At 44.2% G+C, this 21,469-nt stretch overlaps 1 protein-coding gene across 2 annotated transcripts; it reads left to right on the top strand.

Annotated features, from left to right (window-relative positions):
* Window positions 1-10,777: 10,777 nt before the first annotated feature.
* POP4 (POP4 homolog, ribonuclease P/MRP subunit) lies at window positions 10,778-14,146 on the top strand. 2 transcript variants are annotated; one of them, XM_058846264.1, is made up of 7 exons: window positions 10,795-10,816; window positions 11,182-11,234; window positions 11,659-11,882; window positions 12,531-12,608; window positions 12,829-12,890; window positions 13,233-13,334; window positions 13,762-14,146. In XM_058846264.1, exons 1-7 carry the CDS (start codon window positions 10,810-10,812, stop codon window positions 13,896-13,898), a joined length of 663 nt encoding a protein of 220 aa, XP_058702247.1. In that variant the 5' UTR covers window positions 10,795-10,809; the 3' UTR covers window positions 13,899-14,146. The 2 variants fall into 2 exon arrangements, with proteins under 2 accessions (XP_058702248.1, XP_058702247.1); XM_058846265.1 differs by lacking the exon at window positions 11,182-11,234 and having other exon boundaries at window positions 10,778-10,816.
* Window positions 14,147-21,469: the final 7,323 nt, after the last annotated feature.

The following is a 21,469-nucleotide window of genomic DNA, read 5'->3' as shown; positions in this document are numbered from 1 at the left end:
GAAGCAAGCACGGTTTGACAAGACAGGAAGACCAGAACTGAATACCTATTAGTGCTTCAGTCCTGGAGGAATCTGTGGCTGTGGCCACCTTGCACTAGAGAGAGACAGAAGGTGATACCTGCCCTCCCTGCCCCAGCACAGAGCAGTCAGCAACCACACCAGGCTCCTGTCAGAATGGGAGCTGTAACATGACTTAATAACAAGACTGAATAAAAGGAACTAAATCCACCTTGCCACAGTGTCAAATGCAAGTAGTTGAACATTTTGCAATATTTTTTAAGAACATCAGCTCCCCTTTATGAACCTGAGTTAATTATTTAATGACCAAAGAGGTCTTACACTATTTATGCTACACTAAAGAATTTCACTAAAGAAAAACATCTCAAAAGCAAATATGAGGAGCTTTGCTGGTTCAGAAAGTGTTTGTCAACCTGCTTGTAAATGTGTATGGAAAAGTCAACCCAGTTTAGGCTCATTACCCGGGGTAATTCAAACCTTGCCACAGCAGGTTTTTTGGAGCACAGCAGCACCAGAGAAAGCCCTGCTCACGTTCAGGGCCATGAAGATGACCCAGCACATTTCCCTTCATTCAGTGCTCATCTGTTGCTGCTGGCATTTACTGGGCTTGGGAAAAACACCCGTCCAGTTTGTTGTTTACAGCCGGGAGTGCAACTGTGAAATGGTGAGGGGTGGGGAGCCTTGGGGACCATCTGTCCGGGGAATGTCACCTGCTCTGGGGGCTCAGGACAGCGACACACACCTGCTGCACAGCCAATGGGCTCAGCAAGTTCTGTGCTCACACTGAAGCCATTTATGTTTATTTTAGCACCACTTAGCATTCCCAAAACAGCCGGATGGAGCTCAAGGACACAGGTAAATAAGCAGGAACAGCATGATTTGACATAGCTCGAAGTTTCACTCTGCTCTAAAGCAAGATTTTCTCGGTAGAGAAAAAGGGTATGTGGTTTTTTTCTTCACGTGCTGAACCAAGAAGCAAAATAAGGTGTTTTCCCACCTAAACGAACAGATAACGGGTTTTGTCATGCATCCCTGGCTAATTGGGGTGTGATGAAGTGCATAATTCCAAAGCTATCTAGCCTGAGGGCTTAAAGAAAAGCTTAACTGTGCCTGCAAAGCAGAGTGGAGATAGCTGGTGTGACAAGTGCCTATCAGGAGGCTGCAGGCTTTGGAACCAGCCTGACACAGGGGCACTATCAGATTGCAGCTGGGATTCTGCCCACAGTCCTGCTGCTGGCTTCAGCAGTGACTCGATGGCCAATAAGACATTAAAGAGTCACAATGTACAGCTTATTTCAGGAGGAAATATTTTAACAGCACAGGTGACTGTCATGCATGCATTAAGAAAACCAGGACACAGCATACCAAATTAAGTACAGCTACAGTGAAATAATTGTAACAGAGCAATGCTGACCCCAACTACTGAATGCTGAGACCTGGCTTTTGCTGCACAGGTGAGATTAGGTTTTTCTGGTTTGTTTTCCTCCCTGTCTCATTGCATATATAAATCACATATACAGTGTATATTCACAGAAATATAGCATGTATTTACTATTCAGATGTTTGAGTAAAACCCCAATATCTTAGAGAAGTGTCCTTCAAGCTCTGCAGCACAAACTATGGTCTCGCAGAAATACAAACTGCAAGAGGAAAACAGCCCCTACTGTGCAACTCTTTCACTTTGTTAGATTGCAATGTATTTTCTTATTTTTCATGTGTCTGGTTCGTGTGACCCTGCCAATATGTAAAAATGGTTGTTGACAGTTTCTTTGTTTTGGTTTTATTATAATGTAATTTATGGGATGCTGAAAGTCTGCAAGTACTTGTACTTGACTGACATTTCTCTGAAGTCAAAAGATTGCTCTGTATACTTGACTGAGATTAAAATGAGTAGACTGCGTATAGCTGTATCCTGTTTTGAAAGTACAGGATTGGAAGGCTTCCATTAAATTGTTATTTTCAGTTATTATTAGCTCCTAAATCAGTTAATATAATTCCTTTCCCATAATGAATGCACAGCACTGTAAGCCTAAATGCCATATTTTCTATTGATCTATTTCCACAACCTGTTTAGTGAAATAATTAAAATGATTTACAAGGCTGACCCAATATCTTAGTGGTTTAGTAAATCACGCTGCCATGTGGGAGGCTCAGGCGGTGTTAAAGCACAGCCGTGGCAGCAGCAGCAGCACCTGGGAGCGGAGCTGTTGTGCCACACCTGGAGAGGCTCCGGGGAGAACGAGGGCTCCAGCTGCTTTGCTCAGCCATCACCTCTGCCCAAAGACCGGGAATGTCTCGGTGCCTCCCAGCAAGAGCACAATCTGAGTTGCAGGGAATGGATCTACACTGGAACATCCCCGTGTCCTATCCCCAGAACTGACTCTGTATATCTGTGTGAGCATCAAAAATGTCTCAGCTGATTTTCACATGCATGACAATGAGAGAAATTATTATTGCTTCTTTTTTTTTTTGTTTGTTTCAATTTATAAGAGGACAACACACAACATCTGTGTTTAAATGTCAGGGTTATGGAAGGGCTCATTTCAATTCAGTAGTGTCAAGACACATTAAAGCACGGCCCACAGAGTCCCTTAAAATCCTTGTAAATCAGTCCTCGGGGCATAGGATTAAGAACATCTCCTTGGCACAGGAGCCCCTCCTGCAATGATCTGAGCTCTCCTGACTCCTGCATGTCTCCCGCAGCTCACGCAGGCAAACACACAGGGCTGATGCTGGTAGGACCTGCAGGATATCCCTGGGTTTGTTCCCAGCCCACCTGCCAGTGTTATGGAAACACTGAGAGCCCTTGGATCAGGGGCAGGACACTACAGCAGTGCCTGGGAGGAGACACAGCAGCCAGACTGTGGAGCAAGAGTGGCAAGAACCAACTGAAATACCATTGTCAAAAGTAGGAAACTCCTTCCCATGAAGAGTGTGGATTTTGACAGCTGCAGTCTGGAACAAAAATGTGACTTCTGTGGCATCAGGACAATGGCTGTTAAACAGGAGTGTGCAGCCAGGGCCAGCCCCTGTGGGGTCCCTCAGGGTCCTGCCCTGGCCAGCCAGGCAGGGAGGACATCCCTCAGGACACGTGTGTGGGCAGGAGGAGCACAGACCTCCATCCTGGAAAGACAGAGCCCATAACTCTGAAATCAGAATTTGAGACACCACTTATAATGCTTCTATTTGCAATCCCTGAGCAAGCCTCAACCTTGCTTTCAGCATCTAGTACATTTTTTTTAGTTCTATTTTTTTTTTTTTGCCTAATTACACAAAGAAAAGGAAAAAACATCCTATTAAAAAAACTTTAAAATTTGAAGACAGTTGTTGGATGCACTTTGCAGCAGATGTCATTATCTTCCTTCCCTGACCCTGACCGGCAACCATTTCTATTTTGCTTTAAATGATACTGTAATTTCACAATATGTATTCAGCTGGAACTATTCTTTTTGTTAAATAAACTTTACCCTTGTGCTGACTGCTCCAGGCTCTGAAAAGAAACACTTCTTCCTTGTGACTGTTCCAAAATGTAGGTCTGAAATTCAAAAAAAAAAAAGAAGTGTTGGTAAATGGGCTGTAATCATACTGAAGGGCAAGTGAGTATTCCTCCTCTAAGGCAGAAGAAAATAAAGGAAAATCTGCTTTGCTTCTGCTGCCTCAATGCTGATAATTTTACAGATCAGAGGGCTTTTTTTAGAAAGAAGCCTGCTGTGCTGCTGTGTGTGTCTCAGCGCTGAGATAGCCGTAGTCAAGCCCTTAATGCCACACTTGGATGTGTAAATCAGGGCCTCATTTGGTGTCCCCAGCAGCACCTGGAGCTGCAGAGGGTCCTGGCAGACACCAGCACGGGCAGCTCCAGACTCACCACGGGCCTGGGCGTGCACTGGGAGCAGCGTCTGTCCTCAGCTGGGCACCTGAGAGCTGCAGGGATGGCACATGAGAGCTCAGTGCCTGTGACAAACGGCACTGAAGTGATGCAAGGTTCAAAAATGACCTCAGGAGGGACAGTAACCCACAAACAGCCACCTCCTGAGGGCACAGCAGGGTCACAGGCCCCTCACTGCCCTCCGCTGCAGGAGAACATCTCCCCTACTTCAGTGTCTGCCTGCCTTCAGCGTTAGCTTTCTTCCACAACAGGACAACCACTGAGCAGAAGGAGCTGGGCAGCTCTGTGGTCAGCATGTGCCACAGGGCTAAAGCTGACAGGGTCCTGATCTGATGATGATTTAGCAGTGATTTGCTCACTGCCCCAAGCCTGCATGGCACACACACAGCTCTGTGGTGACTACCAGCTCTGCTGAAGATGATTACCAGCTCTTGGTGATTACCAGCTCCCTTGGTGATTACCAGCTCTCTCAGTGATTACCAGTGTGTCTTTACATACAAATCTGTTCTTTCCTGCAGCTCCTCTGTACACCTGCCAGAGCATCCATCCTTGAGTTAGCTGTAGTCCCAAATAACCACTATTCTTCCTGTAGTGGGACCCACCTGTGCAGCACTCCTCATTTCACACTCTCGTAACTCAGAAATCCTTTAAACCACAGCAACACAGAGCGACTTGCACTACCTGCTAACTAGGGCTCTGTACTTACTGAGCTGTGGCAAAGCCAAGGAGCCCCTGGCAGCTGTCTGCAAGAGTGCTCTGGGTCAGGTATAAGCCTGTGATTAGTTAATTCTGTTTAGAGAATGTACTCTTAAATTAAACATTTTCTCTCTCCCATTTTCATACACTGCTCTGTTTTTAACAAGTATAAGGTGCTTAATAATCTCTACCACTGGCAGGATGAAAGCTCTCCCCCTCCCATCCTTGCCATTTCGTCCCACTGCAAAATGTATAAATTAATCCCATGCTAAAATTAACATATATTGCTGAGGCAAATGAATTGGCATCTCCATGAGTATCTATTAGCTTCCAGCATTTCCTGAGAGGGCTTTCATTTAATTACCAGCCTGACAGTCTAACTCACTCCCGAACTGCAGCCACATTTATTACTTTTATCTCCTTGGACACCTGCCTCTCTCCGTGGTTTATCAGATTTCTACTGAAGAGAGGGACAGAATATTTTCTATTGCACCGGGTTATTGTTTCTTTAAAAGGCACTTACTAGAGCACTGACCTCAAACAGGGGGTTGTTTTTGTTAGCTTTGGATGGGCTTTTTTCTTTTTCAATTATCAAAGGACTGCTGCAGCATTAACCCCCTCACTGCCCCACCACACTCCGGCAGTCCCGAAGAAATGGGATTACAGACAGGGAGCTGAAAGCCTCATCGCCAGCTCTGTGCAAGGAGCTGACCACTGCTCATAAGGACCCTGCCTGCAGTGGGAGTCCAAGCCCTTAAGTGCTGTGACTGCTTTTTACACTCCCATGGATGGAAACTCCAAGAGTCCTGAGCACGGCTCAGTGCCCTCCACTGCAGTCCAGTGGGGGAATTAGCTGAATTTCCCTTGATGGTTTGGGTCACACTTTATACAGTCACTGATGCCTCTATAATCAGCTGATAAAACACCAATGCAGATAACCAGGAACATTATATTATAATTCTATATTATAAAAGCAATGCTGTCTCCATGCATGACCAGCATGGTCCCAGGCAGCGTTATGGGTTAGCAGCACCCTGTGTGTGCAGCAGTCTGTATCAGCCAGGAATCACAGCTCTCCCCTCAGATCACCTCAGCAGCAGCTCAGGACACTGCTGGTTCAGGTGCTGACTGTGCCAACAGGGGTCATTCAGCCCAGTTTCAACAGACAAATAGCTCCCACTTGTTTTTCTCTGGGTCACTGTACCTGAGACACAGGGGTCCCCTGGGGAGGACTCTTGTGAGCTGGCATGCTGTGACAGCCGCGTTCAAAGCAGCAGGAGCTGAAGCTGAGTGCTGCAGAGGAGCCTTTCCAGTGTGTATTTTGCAGCTGCATCCTTTGGAGGTGCACAAGCAGACCTGCTGCGTTAAAAGGAATGGCTCACTCCTGACAGCCTCAGCACGCTGCTTCCAAAGAGTCTGGCAGGAACAGGGCTTTGCTGAGAGTGATGCTTTTGAGAAGGATGCCTCATTATAGAGGAAAAATGAAAAATTCCTATCTGTTCAATCAATGAACCTTCTCAGCCTCCCTGGGATTTCACAGTAACTCCAGGCACGGGGCTGTTTGGCAGGAAGCAGCTGCTGGCTGGGAGCTGTGCAGGAGGTGGCTGTGCTGTGGACACTGCCCTGCAGGAGTGTCACAGTGTCACTCTGTCGGCTCGGGGTGTCACAGGCAGTGCCCACGGTCCCAGCCAGAGCCCCCCGAGCTGCAGGGTGCCCTCCGTCTGCCTCTGGCCTGAGCACCTGCTGGGAAACACAGCAAAAGATGCTTCAGGGAAACACAAATTATTTTAACATACACCTTTTATTTTCAATACACCTGTATTATTCTCAACTTTTAATGAATTACGTTAATTTTATGTAGTTTAACTAAAACCAAATGAAATACATTAAAGTAGTCAATCTACTATAACTCCAATAATTATTATTACTTTCTAATTTACTATTCTTAATACTCATTTTTGCATCATACCTCCCTATCACACATGTGCCAATGTTAACTACATTTTAAAATAGAATATTCAACATGTTCTAAATGAGACTCAAAGCATAACAAAAGTAAGACTGAGACAGACTGTCATGGAATAATACATGAATGTGGAATGCTGGTATTAATTAGTAAATACAAGCTGTTCAGGAGCAGAAGTGGTGCCTGTCATGCTGATGTGTGTTTGGATCATATGTGATCCCAGCATGCAGGGAGACCAAACATCAGCTGCTAAAGCCTCAGCTTTTCTGACTGCTCCTTACTGTTTTGGGAAGCAAGTGTTGCTATTTTAGTGCTGCTCCGTGCGCCAAGGCGGGGTATTTGTAGTTTCCAGTAGTTATCTCCAGGTATTCTAGGGTTGCCCTTATTTTAAATATTTTAAGATAGATATAACTTTATATTTTGATAGAAGAATTTATTGGTGTTTAAAAAGTGGCTTCCTTAACATGTGGTGAAATTGAATTCCTTCACAATCCTCTTTCACTGACACTGTGATGTAGTAAAGGTTGGTATATGGAGGAACTGGAGTTCTGTATGCTAAATCAAGCTGAAAAAGGGCACATTTCTTCCATACGGGGACACAATTTGTAAACGTTTTTATTTTTTTTTTTCTCTTGACAGTGAGCTGAATTCCAACAGCGCTGTACAGACAGTCTCGGGCTGCCCTCTAGTGCGAGCAGCTGTGGGGACAGGGCACAGCCTGCCAAAAACGCGCCTTGTTTCAGTTTGTTTTTTAAAACCCACCTATTAAATCATCGGGATTGTCTGAAAACATTTTTGGATTATTATTTGCTTGTGATTTCTGTTCCACTGAGATCTATTTGGACTATGCTTCCCAGCGCTTTCTTGTTTCTGTCAGGCGCAGACAAGCCCGTCTTTTGTCTGTGCCCTGGAGCGGCAGCTGCAATTCGAGATGAGAAGGAGCCAGAGCTGTAAGGAAATAATGACCCTTCAGCTGGGAAGGACAGTTTAGCAGCTTGGGGCGGGGGCAGAACACGATGACAAGACATGAGTTAAGGGCGAGCTGAAAAACAGAAAAAATAATGGAAAAATATACGGAAAATAAACATTTGAGGGATACATGGTACTTCAAAAGATGCTGCTCATCAGTCAGCCACAGAAATCTAAAAGCAGTCAGCCAAGCCCCTAATGCAAGAGTTCGGGCTCACACACACAAATACTGCAAACCTTCCTCTGGCATACCTGCACTGACAGGAGATGAAGATTCAGGCTACCTGTGTCAATCTCTCCATGTACCCCCCGGGCTGGACACGGCAGATCTCACCCACCAGCCCCAAACATTTCCTAGATGGGTTTTTCCAGGGAACCCCAAGTACTGACTCCCTGGGAAGGTCCTGGTAGCACAGCCAGTGCTGGGAGGGAACAGTTGTGTTGGGTATGGTCAGGCACTGGCCCTAAAACTGCCGGCACAGAGCTCCCCCCAGGCCCAAAGGAGATGTCAGGAGCAGGATGCCAAGGCTGGGTGCAGGCAGGAGCTGGTGGGATGGTGGCAGGGCTGACACAGACTAGATGGACGCTGCTTCAGCACAGCCATTGGAAGGGGGTGGGAATTGCATTATCTGGATAGAGGAAATCAGATCAGAGGGCTTTAAATGGAAATTATTTTCACCAGTACAGATGTCCCTAGGGACCAAATTCAGCTGCTAATACAATTTGGCCAAGTGGAATAAACAATATTGATCTTGAGAGCTCAAATGCTTGCTGAGACAGTCCTTCTAGAGAATTACAGTATTTATTTCCTGCATCACTGTCAGCAAAAGTATAACAGTGATTACAGCCCAGTGACTTTTTGCACACACCAGTTAACTTCACGCTCATCTCTCGCTTCAGTTCATAATTACTATTTTTTCTTTTTTTTTTTTTAATCTGCTATTCTTGTGTCACACAAACATCTTTAATTATACTGTCTTCGGTCACTTCACATCTCAAGTTTTAGCTTTCCGTGACCATCACAATAAAGCTCATTCTGTAATTGCTCGACAGCCACACAGCTTTCCCAGGACACTGCAGTTCCCCAGCCTGGCCTGCACACAGGTTCTTGCCCATCCCTGCAGTTCAGCAGCCCCAAGAGGTACAGCAATATCCTCCCCTAGGGAACACAGCTAGATTGTGCCCGTGAAAGGGGTTTGCATAGGCGTGAATGGGTTATTATTTTTGGAGAGCAATAAATAAAGCCATATAGATCTAATTGGATAAGAAACACCAATGCTGGCACCTATAGCATGGTATTAATAATATATATCAGGGAATTTTATCACTACAAGTCTATTCCAAGGTGATTTACTTTAAGTAAAAAGCTTCAAAATTCTAAGACACTAAGGGTGCTGCATATCCCGAAACATGCATTACCATTATTTGCTGGCATATTTCCACATCACTTTACATTCACATCTTGCCCGTCTTTCCTCATTTCTCTGAGCCTTTTTTTTCTTATCTACAAACTGCCTTTGCCTATTCTGTGGTTTCTCAGTTTCTTCACCTATTCTTTTTCATATTTATTTGATGTGAGTCTCAGCTTCTGATGCAGAGCCTTCTTGCTGGGACACACACTAACGTGCTGATCTCACTCCCTCAGACATTATATCTGAAGATAAATTGGGAAATGAAGATGTAGAGCTGTTGGAAGAGACTGGTTTCCCCAGGCACCAGTTTAGCCTGGATCATTGGATTTACAACACCAGCACCGCCAACACTGATTTGACTATTAATCCCTGAAGTGCCCTAAGAATTGCAGCATAAATCCAGTGAAGGAGCACTCATACGGCCCTAAAGACCCATAGCGCTTATCCTGGTACTCCATTCATGAAAATTGATCTTCTCGTAGTAGCAATGACAACTCAAGGAGTCCATGCATTGTAAAACCAAGAGATCTACTTGCTGTGGTAACGTACTTAACTGTCAGGAGGTCTGTGATACAAACCAGCTGCTGTTCATGCTTAATACTCTGCAGAGACTGGCCCTTTCTCCTTTACACACTTCCAGAGAGATCTACTATTTCATTCCCTGTTAGGGATCACTTTAGTACCTCTGTGCCCCACAGCAGTACTCCACAAAATCATCATGATTCCTATACCCTGCCTCCGTAACTCCCTTCCCAAATATCCTTTACCAAGCAGTGCTTAATTATCTGCTAAGCCAATATCGCCATGTGACAAGAATATAAATCTTTTCTGTATTTGGAGAAAAATCATGCCTGAGCATAGGACTGCAGGAGATGTGACTGGGCTGGCAGGAAAAGGAATTGGCCACTCTGGTTTCAAGACACTTCCGTGTTCTAAGTGAGCAGGACTTTGTCCTGTCCTGGCAGGAAAGAGGCCCTGATGTGTCAGAGGACGTAAATCTCACAGAGAGTGGCATCTTCATATGTCTCGACCTTGATTGCTAGAAACATGAGGGCTGATTTTAACCACAGATCTCGTGTTGCTGGGTGTGCAGTTCCAGGAACAGACCTGACACACTGATAACCACAGAGAACAGACACTGCCTGCAGCAGCAGCCACAGCTGTGGCTGGAGAGGCCCTGGAGGACAGGATGGGAATAGGAAAGAACATCTATCTCCCACCAGGAGAAGTGGGATGGGATGAACTTCAGTAGAGTCAGAGAGGACCTGTGCCTGCCACGGCCCCTGGAGCTTGGGCAGTGGCTGGCTGCAGCACCACACTGATAAATCTCGGGAGAGAGGTCTCCAGAAGAAATGAGGCAGCAAAAGCGGGAGGTGAGGAGACTACAGGACGGAAAGGTGCAAATGTCTATCCCAGCATCTGTGGCGGGAGTGACTGCAGGGTGAGAGGAGTGAGCATTGACACGGCCAGGCTGCCCATGACGAGTGTCCAGACCCTGCTGGTGCCATGGGAAGGACACGGACATGTCACTATCCAACACCAGCCCTGTGTACCCCGCGTGTCTGTCACCTTACTGCAGCGGCGGATGACCACGGAAAATGAGGCGGCTGTGTTACAGAACGTATGTTTGACAGGGCTTCTTTAAAAGAAACACCCCCATGATAGTAAATGAAATACCTGTTGCTTAGTTCAGAGTATTTATTAGCACAAGAGCAGCAAATAACCAATTATTACAACAGCTTCCCTCACGGGATCCACCAGCTGCCGCGGCCGGCGGCGCCGCCTTGTGGCCAAGCCGGGAGCGCCACTCTGCGCACGCGTGCCCGACACGTCATCGGCACGCGCCGGATCCCTGCGACGCCATGGAGGGTGAGGGGACTGGGGACAGGGGAGAGAGAGGGACGGGGACAGAGGGAGGTGAGGGATGAGGGGGGAATGGTGAGGGATGAGGGGGGAGAAGGGGAGGGCGAGGGATAGGGGGCGAGCGGTGGAGGGATAAGGCGAGCGGTGGAGGGATAAGGGACGAGCGGTGGAGGGCGAGGTATGAGGGGGGAGCAGTGAGAGGTGAGGGATGAGGGGGGAGCGGTGGAGGATGAGGCACGGGTGGAGAGTGAGGGATGCAGGGACATGGAGGGTGAGGGATGCAGGGAGATGGAGGGTGAGGGATGCAGGGACATGGAGGGTGAGGGATCAGGGTGAGCTCCGGCTGACCCCCGCGCCGCCGTGCCTTGCAGAGCAGCTGTACCGCCGGCTGCCGCCCGAGGAGAGCGGGGAGCTGCTCCTGCAGGTACGGAGCAGCCCCGGCCCGGCCCGCAGGGCCCCGGAACGCCGTGCCGGGGCTACCTGGCCATTCCCACTCCGACCCGGTCTTCTAAACCCCGTCAGGCACCGACGGGCCGGGGGTGGGTTGGGTCCCCGGGTTTCTCCTGTATATCCCGCTCGGAACTCGGCGTTTTGAACGAAATGCAGAAAAAGGGCTTTTCCTCCAAAGCGTGATTCCGAGAGCGGGTCGGGAGGGAGGGCCGGGGTGTGCCCGCGCTCGGCACTGCACGCAGGGGCTTCGGCGTGAGAACATCTCCCTCCACTGGCACTGAACGGAAGATCTCCCATTCCCACGGAGATTTTGCCGACTTGACGAAGCCACTGGTCAGCAGCAAGTTCTAATTTAATGAACACGTGCTACTTTCAAGTGTCCTTTCACATGTCGTTAGCCCCAGGGCTCAGAAAAAGACAAGACATTTGTCCATGCCTTCCTGAAGCGTAGCATGCCCAGAATGAAAGATGAAGCCATCCAGGATATGTTAACTCGGAAAGCTGTCGTTCTGGAGCATTATCCCAAAAGAAAGACCAAACAAAAGAGGAAGAAGACAAAAGGTTTTACTGCCAAGCAGAGGCAAGAGCTGCGTCTGTTTGAAATTGAACCTGAACAGCAAAGGTAAGACTTGAGATGTCTTCTTAGTGTAGTAAAGTAGAGCTACACCAAAAGTGTGTAAAAGCAGCAGCACGTGCATGTGGATAGGAACCCTCCAGTGTGTAGTCAGTCTGAAACACTAGTGGCATTTCAGCATGAGAAAAGAGTTCTCTTGTTTGCATTGGTGAAAGATTAATTTCTGTTGAGTTCATTTTGTGTACATAAATATGGCAAGAAATCAAACCCAGACGATTCCCTCTGGTTTCAGTTTTTAAAGTTGGACTGTCTGTGACCAGAGAATCAAAATTCTGCATAAGGTTACTTGAGTTTATCATGCTGAATTTGCTACCAGAGTTAGCTAATTTGCTGTCATCCCTGCTTTGCTAACAGAGTAAGCAGGGAGATAAAAGAGTGGAGAAAAATGGAGAAATCTCTTCAGTGTTAGCCTGATGCTGTAAAGCACATCACTGTGTTGGGCTGGTAGAGAGGAGCATGCTTCGTGCTTGTTTTATAAAGTAAACCAGCTGTTTGGAGTGGGTCACCTTGCAGGGTAGCTTAAAAATGTCAGTCTTAACTCTGTGGAAATACAGACTACTTCAGTAATCAACCAATGGACTTTTTTATAACTAAATTTTGTATAATACTTTTCATTTCTCTTTTTTTTTACTGCAGATATGCCATCTTCCTCCCCCTCCACGAGCTCTGGAAACAATACATCAGAGACCTGTGCCATGGACTCAAACCCGATGCGTACGTTGACATATTTTAAATTTAGTCTGGATTTTATACAGCAGATATTTCCAGTTTTATTGAGTTATTGCTTGAAATGCTGTAGCTAACTGATAAGCATATTGCTGCCATTTCACAGAATCACAGAATTATCATGATTATGACAGTCATGGTAACATTTTGTAAATCTGACAGTTCATATAATTTTTCCCCCTCCTCTGATCCCGTTCTCTTCTTCAAGCCAACCCCATGTGATTCAGAGCAAGCTGCTCAAAGCTGATCTCCATGGAGCCATTGTTACAGGTATTCTGTTTGTTTGCTTGTAGAACATCATCTGAAATACAGCAGATGCCCCTCTAGTTCAGGTGCTTATTTCTAAATGCCTTTCAATATCAGTAACTCTAGAATCACGTAGCTGAGATTGTATTTTTCTCCTTACAAATGCTAATTACTTTATAACTTCTCTTGAAAATCATGTTGTTGGTTGCAAGGGTTAACTGCACATTTTTCCACTGATTACTGTAACTGCATTATTTCAGAATATTTAAATGTTTATGTTTGAAAATGTGTAAAATCATGAGGCAACAGGAGAACAGCAAATAACATGCATCTGAAATTTTCTAATACGTACTTCTGTTCTTTCAGTTACAAAATCAAAGTGCCCTTCTTATGTTGGGATAACGGGAATAATTCTACAGGAATTTAAACACATCTTCAAAATTATCACTAAGGAGGACAAATTAAAAGGTATATAAAGCATTATTTTTCAGTTCTTTTCATGAATTGAATCGTAAAACCATTTTTGAGCACACTCTTCATTTTGTGCCTCTGAGTACATTGGTTTATAAGAGTGCTTTTGGCTCTTTGCATAGAGTGGCAGAAGTCACCACTCAACAGCCCAATATCTTACCAAAAACACATCTCATTAGAGACGAGCAATTTTTTAAAAGTGCAACACTTAACTGTATGCTCCTGCACAAGGACTAACTTTGGTAATTCCAGTTAAATGTGGAGGCTTGGGTTATTTTTCTTCTCTTGATAAAGTATAAAAACCTTGAAGTGTGTCAAGGCTCAAATCTACAGGTGAATAAACATGCCTGGGTATGTCAGTGTATTTCCATAACAGGGACTAATATTAGCACACTTTGTTCACTTGTGTCCTTTTGCATTTCAGTTGTTCCCAAACTTAACAACGTATTTAGCTTGGAGCTTGATGGATTCATTTCCTACATCTACGGCAGCAAGTTCCTGCTCCGAGCAAGTGAGCGCTCTGCAAAAAAATTCAAGCTGAAAGGATCTATTGACCTGTGATTTCAGGGAAAGTCAGAAGCATTCACAGAAACATCTGCTGTTTTCCTGCAGTTCAAAGAGCAGATTTTCTGGTAGATGGACAAAGCAACAGCCATGTGAAATATTTAGAAAGCATTTCTTTTTGCTGAAGAATGAGCAGTATCTGCTGTCTTTAAGCAGTCTCACTGACTGTTGAAATTGGTTGTATGTGGGTTTTTTATTTGTATATAATATTCTAGCTTTTATTAAAGTTACATGATTAATATTTACTACCTAACTTCTGTTTCAGTTTATAATTGTAAATTTGTACAGTGAAAATTACATTTTGTAACTCTGTAATAAATGTTGTTGCCTTCTGTATGCATTGGGCTTTAGCTGCCTGTTGTGTGCTTGCAGGTGCTGACAACTGCTCTTTGCAATCGTTGTGCCTGGGCCAACATCAGCACCTCAGCCTGCTACAGACACATACAAATAAATGGTTTCAGCTGTCAGGTTTTACCTAGAGTATCTCCCTGCTGGGCTTGATACTGTTACAGGTCCTAGGTGTGTACAATATAACCCCAGTTAACTGTGTACAATAATGTGTACTGTAACCACAGCAAGCCTCCTGCAGCCAGAGCTCACCCACACCCTGCTGCTTTCAGGCTGTCAGATTTCTGTATCAGAACACGTTGTCATGGCACAGTGCAGGGAACACAGCACAGCCCCTAAGAGGGAAGCACTTGAAGCTAGAAATTCACAGATGGAAGTGACCCCCATTCAATCTTGTATTTCAATTACCCACAGAATTGCTTTATGAATATTTAACCTCTGTCCACAGAGCTATTGTGCTTTGTCTGTCCTCAGCCCCCTTTTTACTGTACACTTCATTTTTGATTGACCAGATCACAATCCCTCATTGACTGGGCAGGTTTGACATGTTTGGGAGGTGGAAGTGACCCCTGTATTTAGATTCCTTCACATTTTTTTGTTACAAAAGTGCTTCTATGGTAGCTTTAAGGGTAATTTTCAAGAGCTTTTCATCAATTTCACTATCAAATGAAAAACCTGTACAAAGGAAATTTTTTCCCCTGTCACCATTCAAGCATTTGTAGCCAAGCAGGGTCATTTCTTTAAAGAGGACGCAGCTGTTCCTCAGACAGTCACGCCCCAAAGCTGAGTAACGGGCTGGGAGGGCAGTCAGAGCTTTTACCTGCACTGGAGGGCACACAAGGCAGCAGAGCCAGAGCCCATCGCCACCTCCACAACACTTTCCTGGCTTCCAAAGCTCACACTTCCTTTCCAGACCTGGGAGAGGACACAGGAGAGCTGTCCCTCCCTGGCACGAGCCCTCAGACACCTTCAAACCACCATCACCACCCCTGAATGGATGAACTCAGTGTGGACAGTACTGGTGTTCAAGAACAGATCCTTTGGAATCAGGAAATAGAAGTAGTTGCTATAGAAATAAAAATCCTTGTTGCAATTCTATGAAGTATTGCCCTTGAGATGGGGAAAACAGTGTTCTTGCCAGGGACAGATATTTTATATGGGGAAATAGTCATTTCACACCAATAAGAATTTTTATCTGTGAAGTAAGAACAATATGTGTTAAAGTTGTTAGTCATAAGTTATTATTCTAGCTTACATCCATTACTCCTTTCAACGTTCTCTAAAATTAAACTCTTGGTTTCCTGAAAGAGGTCAGAAGATAAAACAAACAAAGCTGTAGAAGCCATAAATCATAGCAGAAACTTTCCTTTCAGGACACTGACCTAGTTTTAATTTTGCTCATAGCCTTCAGTGTAACATCTAATTAAGACATCTGTTAAATGCCTATAATATTAAATTAATAGGGGGAAGCTAATAGAACTTTATTGGCATAGTCTGGTTAATTAACATTAAGGGCCTTTAATGGAGGGCTGAAAGAGACATTAATGGGGATGCCATACAAATTGGAATTAGGCACAATCATGTCTCATTGTGCTGTGAAGGACAGAACATGTTCTACCATATGGACACAGAGATGAACACGATACAACTTCCCATAGCTACTGGCACTTGCATTTTTTAAACTATTTCAGCAACCACAAAAACAAACACTGCCTGGCAGTGGCTCGGTAAGAGCAAGGCTCTCAATATTTACAGTGAAGAGTGCCCGGGAGATGTCAAAGGGCTCTCCAGAGTAATCCCAGGCTAGCGGCACAGAGACAGGTGACAAATGAAGAATAACAAGAGCTGAAGAGCCCAGGCATTCAGGATCCTTTACTGCAGCTGGTAAATCAGTGAGATTTTTGCAATGCCTCCAGGTGTTCCAAACAGCCCCATAGCTCCCTGCAGCTGAAGCACCCTGCAGAGCTGGGGTCACTGCCCACCCCCCAGCAAATCAACCAAGCCCCACCTGGGAGGGCTCTGTGCTCACTTTCCCTAGAACACATCAACTCCCCAGTGCTTGTCGAGGAGCTCCCTTAGAGATTGGGGAACGTGAAAATGACAGCTCAGCAGCCCTCCCCTGCCCATTCACAGCCATTCCCCATCTCATTAGCTGAGACAGTAAATACTTAATGGATTCAATATTGGAAAATTGGAGAACTAATCACAGCTGTCTCTAATATGCTTCATCCTTCACATGTTCAAGTCCGGATTGCACTCAGCAGAGACATGTTTTTTGTAATGATTTTTACACCTAAAGTCTCACTAACCAGGGAATAATGAACAGCAGTGAGCAATGTCTCACTACCTTACACACACTTCTGGTTCTCCATTACTGTGGATGTGTATTTATAGCTAATATGAACTAAAACAATTGTAAGCAATTCAGTTACTGAATTTTGAGCACTTAAGCAAGAATAGGAAAACAAAAATCCCATAATTTCTGTTGGAAACCTCAAAATAATTCATTGTAGAAAATGTTTGAAATTGAAGCTAATTCACATCCAAGAAAACACATGGAAAATTCTCTTTGAGGGGGATTTCCTCTAAAGAATGAATAATAACTGCAATAGAGGAAACCCCAAAAAACTGTGGCTCTGACAAACTCATATTAAATCACTGAAATAACAGCAGCAAGTAGCTGGCGTTAACTCTATGTATTCAATTCATCCAGTGTTTTACAGACTTGTAAGAGAGAGCACAAAATTCAGATCCTGATCATGCTTTCAGGAAACAGCAGCAGTATTTTCTCAAAACCAGGGTGGCCCTAATTTTGTGTGAACAGGGCAATCCCTCAGCCCCTTACCAGAACAGTTCCATGTGCCCATTCCCCATAACAAATGCTCCCCTTCCTCCTGCTCTTAGATAAACCAAAACCTGATCAGGCCTGTCAGCATTCACCAGCCCATGGTCCCACATACCAAGTCCAATTATTCAGCAACAGCTGATTCCATGGGATTTCCCAGAGGTCTGACCTGCCTTTGGCTCATATTCCCCATCCTTAATTCTGTCATTCCTGTGGCAACTCCAGTTCTAAGTCCCTACAGTGTGATGAAAATGTATTATTTTGGTAAGGCAGAAATTTCCCTCGGTGTATTGGTTTAATTTAATCAATGAGCAAACGTGAAAAATAGAGGCTTTATAAAACAGAGGATCTGCTGCTGAGAGGAGCAGTTACCTCTGGCAAACACAAACCTCCTGGGCTGCAGAACAAACAGCACCTGACACTCTGCCTGCAGATGGGTTTTGACACCTCCCTCTGCCTGTTGGATAGGGATTATGGAAAACTACAGAGAACCCAACAACATTTAATACTGAATTAGGAGCTCTCCCTGTGAAGAGAGCTCTCTGCTGTTTTCCACTGTCAGTCAGATAAGGTACCTTATAACCATTGAGAAGAGGAAAAAAAAATGACTATACAATTAGCTAAAATAACATAACTGATAGGAAAAGGCACAGCCTAAACTTTCCTGTCTATCCTGCCCTACTCCCCAGCCTATTTTTAGGCTATTCCTTTTTTTCATTCTGTTGGGAATCATTCCCATATTGCTAAACCACACTGATTTAAAACATATTATTTTCATATACTTTCATCCACTGACCAATCCTCTAATAACCATCCCCTTCTACAAGCATCTGAACAGCATGTTAAAAAACTGCATACAGGCCTGTTAATAGAAACCTCTTCCTGCTGTATTGTTAATAAATTCAGCCTCATTTCCTTCAAGTCTCAGGATAAGATCCTACTCTCATGGCATATGTACATACTTTTGACCGAAGAACTAATCTTGAAAGGTACAAAAATATGTGATAACATAGTTAGAACACTAATGATAATTTTCAAATCAAAGGGCTTTGGCTTCACCTCAAAATTTCAAATCAATAGGCCAAACTGAATATAAATGCTTAAGGGCTTATATGGTTGTTGAAGGCAGAACACTTCAAAACCAAAACCCCAAGCATGACTGCACTCACTTTTCCATGGGTCAGGGCTTCTCAGCTGAGCCTTGTGGCTCCAGGGCCCCAGGTTTATAACAGAATGTGTAGGGAAATGTGCTGGTTGTGTGTCTGTGTGTCCAGCTGCCATCTGACTACAAGCTCCTTGGACATCCTCTGGTGTACACACAGTACGGCCCCAGAATAGACTCCACTTTATAGCACCATTATTCTGGGAGGGAGGGAAGAATAGGATTATGCACTTCTTGTAAATGTTAAAATAATTCCATAAATCTGAATAAAATTAATTTTTTTCTTGGTGAAATTGTCTGCAACACTCTGCCATGCATATTCTTCCTCTACAGGATTATTTCAAAATTATGGACTCAGAAATGTTCAGCTGGATAGTTCTTGGGTGGCTGAGGTGCTCACTGAAGAATTTAAATGATGTAATAGCTATTGAACACCCCATTATATGGCTGCCTAATTAATGTGAATGATAGTTATGTCTTACTCACAGAAGATTATTTTACACCGAGGAAAATCTACTCAGTGCCACAGTAGCCATTTCAATAGTTTTTATAGGAGCAGTTGCATTATGGCTTCATTGAGTAAAAGGTAAGTAGCCATCCTAAATAATGAAGATTGAAGGTTTAATAGTCCCAATAAAGAATCCTGCAGGTTTTTTATTTCAAAAATTAGAGTTTGATTGCAAGCATATGATAATGAGTGGGAAGAGAGCGCTGGCATGCGGAATCCTTTTGGCTCCTTGGGAGCTTCCATTTCTTCTGTGCAGAAATGCAGAAGAATAAGGACATCAAAACAGAAAATTAGCTATTCTTTACTTTTCCTAACAGCATGTCCAAGCTCCAAGCCTCTCCCTGTGGCACCATTTCGGTGGATAAGGATGTGCTGGATTGAGCTGCTGTCCTCGGAAGGCAGGCGTTACTGGAGCAGCTGCACGCGCCTGATCACCTACACACAAATTACCTCAAATAATGTGAAGAGCCCAGCTTAGACCCATTTAAATGATGATATGCAGACATAAGCCAGCCTTGCAAACTTGTCTCAGAACTGCAGCCTATTACAGCAACTCTTTTTTGCGAGGCAATAGTCAAGGGACTCGGCATTTCTGTTACGAGACCCTATTTCCAAGGTTATATATCAGAGATTATAACAGCTATAAAAATTCAAATGAGATTTAAAACTTGGCATGAGCAGTCTCGCTTGGGATCTAATATTTTTTAAGCAAATCTTTACAGGAAAAGCTAAAAGTTTACTTGTTCCACTTGTTATTTTAGGTCTCCATTGGTACATAATTCTCAATCTAGACTCTTACACTCTCCCCATTGCAGAACCCAAGTAATCTCTTTTCACAGTTTGCATTTTCAGAATGGCAATTCAAAGGTAGGACAATTGATTTGACATTTGTTTCTCCAAACAGCAAACTTTCAGGAAGGGTTTTAAAAGAACTTCTGTTCCGAGGCAGCCACTTTTTTTTTTTTTTCTTAAGCAATAAAGCACCACATGTGTTTTAGCAAGTAAAAAGTGGCAACAACATTAACCTGAATTATGGTAACAATGACTACAAAATAAGCTGGCTGGGGATTTGCAAACACAATCTCCAGATGTCTGCAAAAGATCTGATTTATCAAACACACTCTGGGTAGGATTTGCACTTCCTAATAAAAGAGGTCTGTAGTATTTATTTAGTGGTGGTGTCAGTGAAAGGTGCTAGCCTCATAACATGTCTCAGAAAAGTGAGTAGATCCCTTCTGAATAATCCACAGGATATGGAGAGAGACACAGACCCTAGATATTAGAGCTTGGTTTCACCAATGAAACAGGATGAAACTCAAGCTTAAATAAAGAGAGCGGGGAAAAAAGATTGTAGGAACTGGAAGCAGCCTCAAGAGAGAACATGAGGTAGTGCCAAGGGGAAGTCCAGTGTACCCCAGCCTCAGGGACAGGTTAGAAAAGCTAAATACCAGCTGTGGAGGTTGCAATTGTATTTTATCAGCACAGCCTGTGGCCATTTAAAACACTTCCCTCTGTGTGGGGCCTTAGAGCACCACAGTGAAGACTAAAGGCTGGTTTTACCTCCAGTCTTGCTGCTGAGGCTGTGATGGGAAGCCGTGGCTAGTGCTTACCTTAGGAATGATTTTTGTGATATGATTCCCTGCCATACAGGAATACACTCATTCCAAGCAGGTCTCTACACACCCTCCCCACAGATAAATGCTGCATGCAAGTAACTTATCACTCATGTTAGTGATCTTAGAGTAGCACAAGCACTTTATATTCCCTCACCTTCACTGTCACAGTTCAGCCATGAGGTAATTTGGGCTGAAAACTAGTGCTTTATACAAAGAATTTGGGGTTCTTTTATCCTAGGCTCACTATCTAGGGGGGAAAAGAAGAACATACATATGTACACAGAAGTAAACGAAGCAAGCACATGCTCCACAGTTTTAATTTTGTGTTTACAGAGCAGTGCCTCCTATTTGCAGTGACTTCCAAACAACGGCTTTAGGACAGCACCTCAATAAGATGATTACCTTTTGTTCTGATTTGTTGTGTTGGGTGTTGTTCTAAAGCAGCAAAGCTGAGGCAATTCTTTAGGATTATTTAGAAAACCCAAGGCTTACCCAGCAAATGACCCTGGTTTTGAACAATGACTTACTTCTGATTAAAGCAAAATGAGTTACTAAGGTGAACAGATTGAGTAATCAAGCTCAATTAAGCATGCGCAATATGCGCTGTAACAACATTCACTGCTTGGTGAAGTAATAAAACAGCTTTATTTTCTTTTGACTTCTGGCAGTCTACCTCCAAGAGCCATTCATTCCTGCTTCTACCCAGCTAGCATTTCCATGAGGATGCATCAGGAATTTTAGCTGCTTTGCCAAAGATGTTGTTGCAGAGGGAAACAAAGAAATCCATCCTACAGCCAGGAACAGGAGACAGGAACAGCAGCTACACGAGGCTTCATCACCGAGCAAACACTGTCTTCACACAGGTGAAAGGATCAAGAGCAGTGTCATGCTTTAGAAGACAAGCCACTTGGGGGCTAAACATCTAGGAGAATGTTTCAAAAAGCAGTTTTCTTCCAGCAGAATGGTTTGTAGCTTCAGGAAATCTACATTAATAACTCGTGCCTAGGCTCTAGGGCACAGGTATTTAAAATTATTATTATTGTCGTTACTGCTGGGTTTGTTGTTGCTTTAGAAAAAGCTAACATAAAA

This window comes from Poecile atricapillus, chromosome 10, assembly GCF_030490865.1.
Source record: "Poecile atricapillus isolate bPoeAtr1 chromosome 10, bPoeAtr1.hap1, whole genome shotgun sequence".
NCBI classification, from domain to species: domain Eukaryota; kingdom Metazoa; phylum Chordata; class Aves; order Passeriformes; family Paridae; genus Poecile; species Poecile atricapillus.
The sequence above is the reverse complement of the archived record's forward strand: the minus strand, read 5'-3'. Positions and strand labels throughout refer to the sequence as shown.